This window comes from Podarcis raffonei, chromosome 15 (genome assembly GCF_027172205.1).
Source record: "Podarcis raffonei isolate rPodRaf1 chromosome 15, rPodRaf1.pri, whole genome shotgun sequence".
NCBI lineage: Eukaryota > Metazoa > Chordata > Lepidosauria > Squamata > Lacertidae > Podarcis > Podarcis raffonei.
In genome coordinates this window covers 32,907,177-32,922,373 of record NC_070616.1, presented here as the reverse complement: position 1 = coordinate 32,922,373, position 15,197 = coordinate 32,907,177, and the positions used below count along the sequence as shown (strand labels likewise).

The 15,197-nt window shown below is 47.4% G+C and overlaps 1 protein-coding gene across 6 annotated transcripts in view; it reads right to left on the bottom strand.

Moving 5' to 3' along the window:
- ROBO3 (roundabout guidance receptor 3) overlaps nt 1–2,713 on the bottom strand; it is a 354,058-nt gene extending 351,345 nt beyond the window's left edge. For 3 of the 6 annotated variants that reach the window (XM_053367474.1, XM_053367476.1, XM_053367477.1), the window contains exon 1: nt 2,465–2,713. In XM_053367474.1, coding sequence (XP_053223449.1) covers nt 2,465–2,636 — 172 coding nt within the window. In that variant the 5' untranslated portion in view covers nt 2,637–2,713. The remainder of the gene's footprint in view (nt 1–2,464) is intronic. The other 3 variants (XM_053367471.1, XM_053367473.1, XM_053367475.1) reach the window with 1 other exon arrangement.
- Between the last annotated feature and the right edge of the window lie 12,484 nt (nt 2,714–15,197).

Here is a 15,197-nt window from a genome sequence, read left to right as displayed (position 1 = left end):
CAGTATGGCAGGAACATGATTTGCATTTTCTCTAAGACTGGGAAGGTATTTCCCTTTCCCCCTTCCTTTAAAGCAAAGATTAGGGAGTCTGTGGCCCTCCAGATATTGTTGGACTAAAACTCTCACCATCCCTGACCACTTACTAGGGTCTGAAGTTAGTACCAGGAATTCAATATTATATGGAGGGGCGAAGTCTTCTCCTCTCTGCTTTAAAGTTGCCACTGTGAGGCATCACATAAGCAGATGTGCAAATCTTATTCGGGTAGCTTGAGTCAAGAGCTTGTCTATTATCAGCAAATAGGCGCAGGTTTGAGAAAAGTTTTCTCGGTGTAATTGCTTGGGCTTGCCTACACAGTCATTCCTGAATTTCCTGAATATCAGTACAGCAAGTCTTTAGGGAAAAGGGCAAGCGGCGCTGTACTTGGTGTTTACCAACCTTTTCCAAGAGAGGGCGCTGGTTGGCCAATTTACAGTTCATATCAGCTGCATGCAGGAAACAACCGCTTAAATAAAACACGCCGAGAGTGACAGCGGGGAGCGCTGCCCGTATCGACATCCTCTAACCCGAAGACGATGCGGCAGCTTATCAGGACACTCCGCATCTTAATAACTAGTCATCATTGCACAGCCATCAGCAGTACCTTTATTCCAGGTCTGGCAATTGCATTCGTGGAACGGGCGCATCTTACGCCACTTAGGGGCTCGCCTATCTGGCAGTGAGTGGTGCAGGGAGATGCTCTCTGCAGCAGCGCATGGCCACTTAGTGCAAACACGTGCGCTATTCCGACGGGACTCGCCCCGATTGACTGCAGCTGGTTACTGACCGGACACCCGGTGGCAAACCCGGGTTTGCCTCCGTGCAAAGTGTAGAGTGGCTCTAAAACTCCGGTGTGGGGAAGCTCAAGAAAGCATGCACGCCGGCCAAATGCACACCTGGACAATGCATGCGCACAAAATCCTGGGACGTGCATGTGTGTGTACACACGCGCACACCTATGCACGCAGCCTAGATGAAATTAGAATAGGAACACGCCGGGGATTTCCAGTGACACGCTGGAATCACCAATGAGAAAAGAAATTTCGGAGCTCAAGTTGACCGGAAGATTCTGCCCCCTGATCTCGGACAAGCGTGAAGGGCAAGCTGCAACGGGATGAGAGGATTGCCCTTTGCACGTGCTCAGAAGCACTTTCCTTTTCATCTCAGGTATTTCAAGACTGACCTCCAGCATCGGACCTCGGTTGGGAAGCTTGGGATTTGCAACCCGGCAGGAAGTGTCCTACTATGCACCCTTAACTCGGGTCTTATTCCCACGTGAACGTGTATAGAGTTGCAGTCCTAACTGAAAGTTCTAATTCTTATTGAACTTGGGTGGGGTTTCTTCTGAGTGAAGCTGCAGTCGCATCCTATGCATGCTGACTCGGAAGTAAGTTCTACTGAGTTCAAGGGGACTTCTTCCCTTGTGCGCGCATAAGATGGTCAGTTGCAATCCTATGCAAGTGAATACGAGATCCGTGGCACTTCTTGAGTAAGCGTGCAGAGGACCCCCACCCCCTTTAAATTCACCCTGCTACTAAAGGCACGTCAGGAGGGCTATGCACAATAATGAAGGTCCGGTGGCGAGGGGGGCTCACAAGAGTCCCAGGCAGGAAACCAGCAAATCTCACATGCGCTTCTGCCCCAGTAGATGCTCGCACGCGTCCGTCTGAACCTGGAAAACGCTCCAATTCGCCAGAAACATGTCTGGGAGATGGGTGCGTCTCGTCGACGCGAGTTTGGGGGCAGAGCCAGACGGGAGAACTCAAGATTCCTAGGATGAGACACAGACCCACTGTCCTCTGACACCCCCGAGAGACGCAAGCATGTCTGAACGAGCAGCTCCGCGCTAGGATCGCCCCGAGTTTCTGCATGGACACTCGTTGGGATCTGGGCTCCCTTCTCCCGCTTTCTAACAGGGCTCAGACGAGGAACATCCTCTCCACACAACCCGGCCCTCAACAACCCTTGCCCCGCCACAACTGGGAACACCCCCATCCCCCGACCCGCCCCACTGGCCGGATTGCTACAAAGCCCAACCCTGGTGCATTCACATCACAAGCCTCTGCTTCGCAAACAGAACCGGATGGGACTTTCTCCCAGGTCGGTGCTTATAGTAGGATCGTTGCCCGAAGCTGAACCCGCTCCCCACGCCGCAAAACTAGCCGCGAGAAAAGAAGCGTGCCCGTGAGCATGCACAGAGTGCCCACGCGTGAGGGGGGAATCACAAACGGCGTTCACACGTTCATTTGGGCTAAGAGGTGATAAGAGCTTCACGTGGGTGAGCAAAGCCCCGGGTCTTAATCTCTCTCCCACCTGCGCCCTCCTCCCTCCCCATATCCCACGTTGGCTTCCCACCCGCATCCCAGAGGTGGGTGGGGAAGAAGCAGCTTTCGGGCCGGTCCCCTCCCGGGCCCCGCCGCCCCTCACCGTTGAGGCTGGTCAGGTTGCCCAGGTCGAGGAGGCTGGGGCTGAGCGCGGCCAGAGCCGAGGAGTTGAGGCCAAGGAGCAGCTCGGACGAGTTGGCCAGGGCGTCGCCGGCCGCCAGCGAGTCGGCGAAGAGGTTCATCTGCAGCAGCGTCTTGAGCAGGTAGCGCAGCATCCTGGCCGCCGCCGCCGCCGCTCCAGCGCTCCGCCGCGTGTGCTGGCATCCGAGCGCACAAGCATCCAGAGCCTCGCCGCTGCTGCCTCTGCGGCGCCGCCGCTGCTGCTCTGCCGCGCCGCTCGCTCTGGTCCCCCTCCTTCTCCTCCTCCTCCTGCCTGCCTTGCCGAGGCTGGGCCGGGCTGGCCGCTCCCCCGGGGGCCGGGCAGGCGGAAAGCAGGTGCCGCCACCAATAAATGTTTAATTATTGGATTAATAACCCTCCCTGGAGACGCAGCGCGCTGCCTCCCTCCCTCCTTCCCTCCCTCGGCCGGGAAGAAGGGAGAGGAGGTGGGAAGCGAGAGGAGAGGAGCCTTGCCAAGGGGCAGAGGAGGAGAGCGCGGTGCAGTGGTTAGAGGGCTGGGGGTTCAAGTCCCCACATTGCCACGAAGCTCCCTGGGTGACCTTGGCCTAGTCCACGCCTCTCAGTCGGACCCACCTTGCATGGTTGTCGTGCGGAGGAAATGGGGAAGGGTAGAAATCGAATGATAAATCAATATGTGGTTGCAGCTGGCCGCTCGAGAAAGGAATCCGGCCAAGTTTGGAATGCTGCCCCCCTCTCCGGCTGCACTGCTACTCTTTCACCTGCATACACTTTCCTTGACAATGCAGAAGTCAAGGAGAAGGGGGGGGGCTTTGAGTGTGGGGGTAGGAAGGGGAAGTAGGTAAAAGGTGGCTGCCTGGCCATGGGGGTGAGGCTGTTCTTCCTAAATCAAGTAAAGAAATCAAAATACTTAACTGACCAATTGCGTTGCAGGTGACTCAGTTCTGCCCCCCCCCCAAGCCTGGCCCCCTAAAATAAATACTGCCTATGCCCATATGCCTGCCACCAGGACCATGCTGGGATCTGGGACTGTGCTGACTTGGGGGGTGAAAGGAAAGAGACAATGATAGAGCACATGCTCTGTAATGCAAAAAGTTTCCAAGTTCAATTCCTGGCATCTCCACTTTTAAGAGGACCCAGGAATGGGTGATGGGAACTCCTCTGCCAGCAAACCTAGACCAAGTGTCATCTCAATGTGGGCAATAGCACCCCAATAGTTAAAGCTGTGGTTTTCCCAGTAGTGATGTATGGAGTTGAGAGCTGGACCATAAAGAAGGCTGATTGCCGAAGAATTGATGCTTTTGAATTATGGTGCTGGAGGAGACTCTTGAGAGTCCCATGGACTGCAAGAAGATCAAACCTCTCCATTCTTAAGGAAATCAGCCCTGAGTGCTCACTGGAAAGACAGATCGTGAAGCTGAGGCTCCAATACTTTGGCCACCTCATGAGAAGAGAAGACTCCCTGGAAAAGACCCAGATGTTGGGAAAGATGGAGGGCACAAGGAGAAAAGGACGACAGAGGATGAGATGGTTGGACAGTGTTTTCGAAGCTACCAGCATGAGTTTGACCAAACTGCAGGAGGCAGTGGAAGACAGGAGTGCCTGGCGTGCTCTGGTCCATGGGGTCACAAAGAGTCGAATGCGACTAAACAACCACAACAAGTCTGACCCAGCACAAAAGGCATCTTCCTACATTCCTAAACTTTCCATCAATTCCAAAGTCAGACCATTAGACCGTCTGGCTCAGTACAGTCCACACTCACTGGCAAGAGCTCTCTGGGATTTCAGGCAGGGGACATTGTGGTGCAGTGGTTAGAGACCTGGGAAACTAGGGTTCAAATCTCCCCTTGGCCACATGAACCTCTCTGGGTGACCTTGAGCCATTCACTGCCTTTCAGACTAACCCACCGGACAGGGTAGGTTAAATGAGGAGGGGGAGAGCCCTATACACCACCTTCAGCTTCTTGGAGAAAAAGGTGGGGTATAAATGCAATAAAAATAATAAGGAAGATAATTCCCAGCTCTTGCAGGAGGTTGAACAATGAAAGGCAGAAGCTCTGCTACTAAGCTACCATCTCCCCAAAGCTTCCAGGGGAGGTTGCTTCCAAGTGACAGTCTGCTCTTAAACTCAGCAGCTTTGAGCCAAGTAATCTGTTTTGGGAAGATGTCCCTGGGCCTGAAATGTGCTTATTCCAAACCTGAAAGCCTCGCATCTCGATCCCAGGTGCCTAGGCATTCCTCAGAGCCTGCTCATAGAAATATTGAGCGTGCAGGCAAAATCCTGCCTTCCTCCCGCCAGCCATGTGCATCACTTGGCGGCTGTGTGTGCAAGAGTCAGCGTTTTGAGTGACACTCCATCGTAAATGTCACTTCTGCTGTGTTTGCCTGCATTGCTGTGAATGGCAGTGAGCCTGCAAAGGCTCTGCCCAGCCATGGGGAAAAGAGCCAGCAGAATGCAGCAGGAGTTTTCAATCAGCGGCCGTACAGCAGATAATAATTGTTATTCATTGTTTAATGACATGGGCACACAGGAATGTAGGAAGCTGTTGTATGATGAATCCATCTGTTCCACCTAGTGCAGTGCCGCCTGCACCAACTGGCAGCAACTCTCTATGGTTCCCATTCCTACTGGGAGATGTCACTGGGAAGTGAACATTGGGACCTTATGAACGCAAAGTGGGTGCTATGCCACTGAGGTACGATGACCCTTGCCATTGTATACATGGCAATAAGTAGCACAAGCAAAAAGACAGACCATTCCTCTGAGGTGTATAATAATCTACATTTAGATGGGGCGGGGAGAGAAAGACAACAGGGAAAGGGGAGAGTGAGGCAATGGCGGAAGAAGTGAATGCAAGCATCCAACATTAAGTGCTTCACGGAAGAAGCAGGCTCTGAACATGAGTTTGGAGGGTGGGAGAAAGGAGAGGCGGGTAAGTGTTGTAGGAGGTTTATGTAAACAGACTCAGAGCCAGTGGTGCCCAGGGGTCCACTCAGCAGAATGATGAGGAGGGGTCCCAAAGGGAGCAGGAAGTGAAGAAATACAAGTTACCAACGAAAGAATGTGCTTGTGTGTCAGTCCAGAATCTACAATTGGCACACTGCACCACTGCTGTAAGCACTAAGGAAAGGACACTCTGTATGTGCTCAGAGGCACTCCTTCCTCAACCCTTGCATCTCAAGGTAGGGCTGAAATCATGGAGAGTTGCTGCCATTCAGCATACACTAAGCTGTATGGACTGTTGATTGGAGCTATGTGTCTGCATTTCTTGGTACAGAAAGTATTGATCTAATGTGCAGAGATCTTTCCTGTTCTACTTAATTCAAGAGGGTTCTGGAAGCTTCTCCGTGTGAAAGAAACAAGCAGAAGGTTCATGATGTTTGAGTTATACCTTCAGAGAAAGCTGAGTACAGCTGGCTTAAACACGTTCTCTTATCTGTTATCTTTCAGTCAAGGTCATGCTGACTATAAAAGGAGGGCCAAAAACAGCCTAGGTTTCACTTTCTCTTTCTATCTCTTTTCCTCCTGGTGTGGTGTTCTGTACACAGATAGTGTTAAGGTTTAGACTTATTATAAGTTTAAGCTAAGTCTGATGCAACTGGACTTCTTATGGACAGTACCAATCCTGAATGTATTGGATTTGTAACCATTATGCACATTTGCCTTCAGTAGCAGTAAAGCTCTGCTGGATGAAATACAATTGCCTCTGGTCTATTTTGGGGAATCCTACAACATGTTTAAGTTGTTGCTCTGCTAACTATACGTCAGAGTTCTGCTCTGGATCAATATTGAGTAGAATTCCATGTCACTATGTACAAACGCCGGCTCCCTCGGCCAGTAAAGCGAGATGAGCGCGCAACCCCAGAGTCGTTCGTGACTGGACTGAACTGTCGGTGGTCGTTTACCTTTTTTATGTCCCTAAAACAATGAATAGGGTTTGAGGAGGTCCTGGGAAAAGGGCCCACTGGTAATCCTCTGGCAGGCTTAACTTCACTCTGAGTAGTACGATACTGTTTTCAAAGTGGGGGCCAAGACCAGCATCCGTGATGGGACCTGCTGGGGCCTGGGCAGCTGCCCAAAGATGCTCTTTGTCATGGATAGGCAAACTAAGGCCTGGGGGCTGGATTCAGCCCAATCGCCTTCTAAATCCGGCCCATGGACGGTCCGGGAATCAGCGTGTTTTTACATGAGTAGAATGTGTGCTTTTATTTAAAATGCATCTCTGGGTTATTTGTGGGGTATAGGAATTCGTTCATCCCCCCCCCCAAAAAAAAAATTTAGTCCGGCCACCCACAAGGTCTGAGGGACAGTGGACCAGCCACCTGCTGAAAAAGTTTGCTGACCCTTGCTCTTTGCTGATGCCTGTACTCACAATGAGTACTGACCTGCAGAACAAATCAGACTCAGAATCTATTTCAAATGTCCAAAATCATTCTCTCCCCATAAAAACTAGAGTCTTCACACATTACATTTGATGAGTGTGCAATATGCACCCCTGTGCAAACAAATAGTTGAGCTGTATATTCATACGGTTGTTCACAAGTAGAATTCATTCAACAGGAGCACAGCCTATACACCTAGCAGGTACATAGCAGCTTGAGGGGCAGGAAGATGCTTGTGTGAAAGGACTGCGAGCTTATTTTTTGTACTGAAAATGAGATGTGCTCTGGGTGCCCTGCTCCTTACTTCTGCCCCTGACACACTGGAAGGCAGGGAGTAGTTGGTGGAGACAGAGCCAATGGAAGGCAAGAGGAAACACAACCGAGTTTTGTCCTCATTTTCTTTCTGCCAAGTTCTGCAAGAACAAGTGTGAGACCAAGGGTGGAGGAAGGTGATAGGAAGTCCTATCCCCTGGATTGGTTGTAAACAAGAAGGCCGGCAGGTGGGGGTTGCTGAGGGCAGAATGATGTTGGTGGGGCAGTGCCCCTTTTGCCTGAAGAAACCAGCCTCCACTGCCTGACATAAGAAACCATCGCACCAAGCCTGGTGAAAGAATCCATGGCATGGGAAACATTGTCAGGCCCTGAGAAACACAAGATGGAAAGTCAATTCTTCCTCCGTTGGTCTATGTTTACACAACTTTGCTGCAAAGTGAGCCTTATTCTAACAGAGACTGGCAAAGCATGGAAGCTGTTCCTTTATCCATCATAAATCAATCAGTTAATGTGCTTTTGCCATCAGGCAGGCAAGAATAAATCTCCTTCGGCCTTTCTCCTTATTTTAAAGCAACTCTGTGGGCTGAATTCTGAAAGCTTGATTACACATTTTGAATGCTAACGATCTGCCTGTCCTGGAATTCGAAATGGGGACATTTGGTGGGAAAGGCGGGTGGGGAGGGGGAGGACAAACTGCAGAGCCTGGGACTGAATCTGAAGAAGGCACATTGTCAGTGGTGACAACATCAGAAGACAAGCTTTAACCTCAGTTCCTGTCCTGTTGCAGAGCAAGTAACAGAAGACTTTTCAGGTGTTCCAGAGCACCCTCTGTGAAGCGGTGGTTGTTGTAGTAGGCCTCACCAGGTGGCGCTCTTGCACACATCCTTACCTTTGGCACAAGAGCAAAAGCCACAAGCAATTTGGGGGAAAGCTTTGTGAGAAGGGTCCCAAGATTTGGGGTTTAATCCAGCACTGCTAAGAGTTCTTTAGATGCCCGTATTCCCCTCACAGAGCAGCAATTCTTGGAATGGCTTTACATAGGGTTGCCATATTCCCAAAAGTGAAAATCCGGGCAAAGTTGTGGAGGTTGGTTTTTTGCTCAATATTGTTGAAATATACTAACCTCCCTTGCCTCCATTTTGCCAATTTTATAAAAATCTGCCCAGATGCCATTTTCCAGGCAAATTCCTAGATGTTTCTGGGGAAACCCAAACGTATGGCAACCAATCTGCCAGGGAACTCTGAGAATTGTAGCTCGGGGGGGGGGATATATGGTTCCCAGCAATGCCCTTAGCAGTACCCTTAGCAAACTACAGGTTTGTCACAGTGCAGAGAAATGCAGCTTGTCATCAAATCAGAAACCAGAGGCAGTTTGAGCAAAAGCTTCACATGAAAGGCTCTGTTATTCACCTATATTTCTTCTTCTTTCCGTTCTATCACAAATACGTTTTTCATAGAATAATAGAATAACCGCCTGAAATGCAGGCATCTCAAGTAAAGCATCCATGACAGATGGCCACCCAACCTCTGCTTAAAAACAAGCTCTTACTGTCAGAAAGTTCTTCCTGAATGCTGAGTTGCTCCAGCCACTTAATCATTTTGGTTGCCCTTTTTCTGAGCCTTTCCCAACTCTGCAATATCTTTCTTGAGGTGAAGTGAGACATTTGCACATGCCTACCTAGCTGAGCTCCTTGGCGGTCACACTGATATTGTCCTGGCATGGAAGCTTGTGGACAAAGGCTGGCATCTGAAATTTGGCATGGATGAATTCAGGCTTGGTGGGGCTGCGATACAGAACAGGGCCAGATCAGCGAAGATTGCTATCAGAACAACAGTCAATCCATGTCTACTCAGAAGGAAGTCCTACTGAGTCCAATGAGGCTTGCTCCCAGGTAAGTATAAATTTGCAGTCTAAATGTATTTATATATTTAGAAGATGTATAGCTTGCTTTTCTCATAAAGGCAGCTTATCAATAAAAGACAATCCTAATAGGAAAACTTTGGCACTCATATTTCTGTTGGTGCTTCATTTTCAGCAAAATTGTATATATCTACGAAGAAACTAGTCTCATTGGTTTGTAACCAGTGCTAGTCTTATTCAAAATAGACATACTGAAGTTAAAGGACATGGCAAACTTAGGTTCATTCATTTCAATGGGTCTGTTCTGAGTAGAACTTACTTGGATACAACCATTGAGTTCAGTGGGAATTACTCCCAAGTAACTGGGTATAGGAGTGCACCATTTTGGTTTTTTTAAATAATATTTTTAATTAAAGATTTTCTTTGTTTACAAAAATATGTGCCTTGTCTCTTTTCTCAGGTTGTAAAGTCTTTTTCATGTATCAGTTATATATGATGCAATACATTGTTGTATACAGAATAATGTTGGGGAAGAAAAAGGGGGGAGGGGGAAAGTGGTAAACTTAGATTCTTATACTTCGCGTGCATGTGGGGGTTTTATGTCAGTATCGTATGGGTAGGTTCTCTTTCTGTTTTTTATATTTCCTTGATAATGAGAAAGGTTGGTTGTGTTTAGTTGGCTGCAGTGAGATTTGTTTGCATGGGGCAGGAAATTGTTGGGTCAAGTTAGCCAGATTGTTTTGTTGTTGTTTTTTAAAGAATATTTATTAAGTTTTCCAATTTTTTAAACAAAACAAACAAACAAAACAAACAGAAACATTAAACAAAAGCATTAAATTCATAAACCATACTTTTAAATAACAAATTTCTCAGACCTCCTCATACTTCTCCTTCTTGTATCCCAATTAAGATTATTTGTTCAGCAAATCCTTCATTTCAAGCATTACAGCTTGTAACATTACCTTATTTTACAAACCCTTTCCCCCCCCGTCTATGTTCTTATATATCATTGCAGCTAGAAACCTCTCAATTTCAATCCAACACCATCTAACTTTCTTAAATTTTACAATATTTCTGTAAATAGTCCTTGAATTTTTTCCAATCTTCTTCAGCCGACTCTTCTCCCTGGTCACGGATTCTGCTCGTCAATTCTGCCAGTCCCATACAGTCGATCAATTTCATCTGCCATTCTTCCAGAGTGGGTAGATCTTGCGTCTTCCAATACTTTGCGATAAGTATCCTTGCTGCTGTTGTAGCATACATAAAAAAAGTTCTGTCCTTCTTTGGCACCACTTGGCCGACCATGCCCAAGAGAAAGGCCTCTGGTTTCTTCAAGAAGGTATATTTAAATACCTTTTTCAATTCATTATATATCATTTCCCAGAACGCCTTAATCCTGGGACACGTCCACCAAAGGTGAAAGAATGTACCTTCATTTTCCTTACATTTCCAACATTTATTGTCGGGCAAATGATAGATTTTTGCAAGCTTGACTGGGGTCATGTACCACCTGTATATCATTTTCATAATATTCTCTCTTAAGGCATTGCATGCCGTGAATTTAATCCCGGTGGTTAGCCAGATTGTTTTGTATGCTCTTGGTGGGTTCTTGTTGTTGTCTTGTTGGGCTGTGTATGTGATAAAGGGAAGCCGTACTGGGGTGAAGGCATCCTCTTCTACATCAACAGTGAAATCCTATAAACAGGTATATATATATATATATATTTGTTGGTGTTTCCTTCTTTTTATGTGTATATGTGAATCTGTCTTAGGGATGCTGCATTGAGCAGCAGTTTGGCTAGATGACCTCAGAGATATCTCCCAACCCAATGATTTCATAAATGCTCATGGATTCCTTTCTGGCTGCAGAGTTTCTGGAAGGGAGTAGCCTAGAATTGCATCAGCTCAGTTCCTTACCTGTGATTCAAGCCAAAATATGAAACTAACCTGCAAAATTCAAATTTAATTATGCTGGATACAAAGGCTCTCAACCACTGATTTAATACTCTGAACTCATTCATAATAGTCACTTCACATTAGTTACCAGAAGCACAGGAACATCTACTTCATTTGTAGCGATGGCAATAACAGGTCACTGTTAAGATGCTGTTCAAATTCCTTCTTAGCCAGGAGAGCAATTGTTTGGCATTCTTTATTAGGACTCTACACTCCTCCAATTCAAGGGTTATTAGAAGGAGGCGAATGCTATATTAACATACATCAACCTCCAAGGACCAAGCCTGAAATGATGGCACATATCTCCTGAAGGATTATGGATTGCAGAGGTGGTGGAGAATTGCCTTGGGCGTTCTGTACATTTGCAGACAGAATCAGTTATACACACACTTTCAGACCAGACCCTCCAGCTGCAGAAACACAAGTGGATTCATTAGGGTGCTTTGTGGATACAATCACTGATTAGGGTTTTGTTTTGTGATGTGTGGTCAAATTCATGTGGGAACTGGTTGTCTACTCAACCTTTTCCAGGAGAAGAAGCATAATAAGTAATATATTCAACCAGATTTTCATTTTGGGAATGTACTTTGGGCGGTGGAGGGAAAAACACACAATATTAATACAACTTTTTCATATACAGTCGTACCTCAGAAGTCAAATGGAATCCATTCCGGAAGTCCGTTTGACTTCCAAAGCGTTCAGAAACCAAGGTGCAGCTTCTGATTGGCTGCAGGAAGCTCCTGCAGCCAATTGGAAGCCACGTTGGACATTTGGGTTCCAAAGAACATTTGCAAACCGGAACACTCACTTCTGGGTTTGTGGCGTTCGGGAGCCAAAAAGTTCGACTCGCAAGGCATTTGGGATCCAAGGTACAACTGTAGAGTGCAGTTTAAAAACATGGGAAGAATGATCCTGAATAGGAAAGATGCTCATTCAGAGGGGCAGGAAAAAAAGAATTACCCAAAAAATCCTCTGCAATGAGGGATAGGGGACCTGTGGCCCTCTGGAGGCAGCTGAAACAAAACTCTCTTCATCTCTGAACATTGGCATTGGTAGCTGGAGCTGATGGGATTTGGGAGTCCAAAAACGTATGAAGAGCCACAAGCTCCCCACCCCAGCTCTGCAGGGTAGAAATTTATTTAACTCTCCCAAGCCGCTGTCTGGGCCCAGCAGAAATAATAAGAATAATAAAACCCAAATACAGTGGTACCTCGGGTTACATACGCTTCATGTTACATATGCTTCAGGTTACAGACTCCACTAACCCAGAAATATTACCTCGGGTTAAGAACTTTGCTTCAGGATGAGAACAGAAATCGTGCAGCAGCAGCGCGACAGCTGCGGGAGGCCCCATTAGCTAAAGTGGTGCTTCAGGTTAAGAACAGTTTCAGGTTAAGAACAGACCTCCAGAATGAATTAAGTTCTTAAACCGAGGTACCACTGTAGTCACTTTTCAGTATTCAGAGGTGTACTGGTTGCCATCCTGAGAAGCCAGAGATGAATAGTACAATCGGATTAGATACCTTGGGTAGCAACTATAGCTCAGTGGTACAGTACAAGCTTTACTTGCAAAAAAAACTCAGCTACAAACCCAGGCATTCCCCCCACCTTTTAAAAAGGGGATCCAGTAGCAAGTGATGGGAAAGACCTCTCTCTGCTAGAAACTGAGGAGGATGGCTGCAAGACAATACTGGGCTTGAAGGACAAGCAATCTGACTTTGTTATAAAGTAGCTTCCTATGTTTCACAGGTCAGGTTGCAGAGCCAGCAGGTATCACGGTCCAGGGCAGGCCGGAGGTCAAGTTGCAAAGGTAGCAACTAAAGCAGAGGCAGGGAAGCTTTTTCAACCCAAGGGCTACATACCCTTCTGGGCATCCTTCTGAAGGCCAGATGCCAGTGGTAGGAGGGGCCAGAGGCCAAAGTGGGCAGGGCAATGAATGCAAATGTTTCTATGCACACATGCAGCATTCCATTCAAACAAGGAAAAGGCATTATCAGAGATCAAGGACACATTCCAGCCAGGCAAAGATGCTCAGGGTGCAAAGCACGCTGGTGAGGGGTGTGGCCTGGGAAGAAGTATAAAGGCCAGGTAGAGAGACTTAGAGGACCATCCTGGGCCCGAGGTTCCCCAGCCTTGAATTAAAGGATCAATGTCTAGAAACTGGGAGCATAGTCCAAGACAGCATGCAGCTCATTAGGTGACTTCGGGCCACTCTTTCTCAGCCTAACCTACTTTACAGAGTTGTTGTGAGGCTAATATATTGGGGAAAGGGGTGAAAACAAATATGGAGGAAAGGTGGGATATATTCTTGTTGACATCCATCTGCCTCGAGAGACAATGGAGTGAGCCTCTGGGGTGAAGTCAAACTGCCGGGCAATCACAGGGTGTGCTTTGGCTGCAGAGACTGATAACTCATAACTGACACCTCCTGTGTTGTTTTTGATGCATTAGCAGCACTACAGTGACCTCCCTGGGGCACAAGCCTGGGCAGTGTGTATGGGGGTCTGGACTCCTGCGATGCCTAGATGACAATACCCCCCTCTCAGCCTCACTGATGTACTCCAAAGGAAAGCAGAGCAATACATTTGGCACTAGCTTGGCTGCAGAGATTGTGGCATACAAAACATCATCCAACTGTCTTGGAGACTCCACTCTGGACTGGTGTAGGGTTTGCTCCTTAGCCTTTTCTTCTCCTGAAGATGTTCTGCAAGGCAGAGGGTACAGATTTTTCCTTAGGGTTTTCTCCCAAAGGTTTTCTCATGAATGAGTACAGCTGCAAGGCAGTGCAGGTTTAGGATCAGTTTTCCTTCTCCTTGATGGGCTACCTTCTCAGGTTGATGAGCCTCATCTGTCTCTCATTTCCCTCTATAGCACATGCAGTAATTACCTTCTTGACCACTGGACCCACTATTGGTCTCATCTGCTCAATCCACCAGAGCCTGTGGGCTTTAAATGTAAAAAAAGAAATAACCTTGCTGCATTGTTAAATTAGCTGCTGAGGGTGATGGTGTGGTTATTGAATTATTATTGAATCCTGTGTGTTTTTATTGAAACTGTTGCTTGCCACCTTGGAGGTTCTGTCAATAGAGCAGAAAGTGAAGGCTTTCTCTATTTTAATGTGGGTTTTTTTTGGGGGGGAATACAAGAGTAGAGGAAGGTGGGGAGAGCCAGATACGAAGCTGCTTGGCAAGTGCCTTGGCACATCAGAATACGTTTGGATCCTTTGTGTCAATTAATCACCAAGTCAGCTATTGTGGGGAGTAATTCGTTGCTCGTGTGTTAACAAACTGGTAGCTTACTACTCTCATGTGTTAACAGCTTGTGTTTGCTTAACACATAGGTAGAGCAAACACATGCACAGGTGTGACTCCTAATTAGTGCATGTCCTCTGATACCATTTCATGGCCATGACACACCTGATATCCCCAGATATCTGCCAGAACCAGATTGCATTGTACTCAATCACTAACGGTGGTGGTTTAGTTGACTGATAATTAGTAGGTAGCTCTGCAGCTCAGTGGCAGAGCCCACTCTTGTGAGAAGGCCCCAGGTTCAATTCCTGGCATCTCCAGTTAAAAGCCACACATAGCAGGTGATGGGGAAGACGCTCTGTCTGAGACCCTTGAGAGCTGCTGCCAGTCAGGGCAGAAAATACTGGGGTGGATGGACAAATTGACTGGGTACGCAACAGCTTCCTATGCTCTGTGGAGCAACTGCTTTATGTGACCCAGATCCCAAAGGCATGTCTTGTTAGAAAGAGGGCAGAGCCGTAGCTGGGCAGGGGGCTAGTTGGTTTTCTTGCCCCGGGTGAAGCCTCCAGAGGGGCGCCATTGAGGCTCTCAGCCTGTATGTGCACACATGCAAACGTGGGGGGGGGGGGACTGGGTCTTTAACCCAGGTGAAATAAAGCCTGGTGGGGGCTCATCCACATGCTGCTTCTCTGACAAAGACATTTTCCAAAAACAATCCAATTGGTTAATGACAGTTTAAAGAATATTAATGATTTTAAAACATCTTACATCAGCCTAGTTCAATATTTTATGCTTGTAAAGGAAGCAAGATTGCATAGACAAACAAGAATTTAAGAAGAGCTCCTCTGGTCAGACCAAAGACCTATCTAGTCTTGTGTCCTGTCTCCCACAGGGACCAACCAGACTATCAGTGGTAATCCTGTTTGCTACTGGAGACCACACTTCATGCAAATTGAAACCTGAATTGTGTCTTT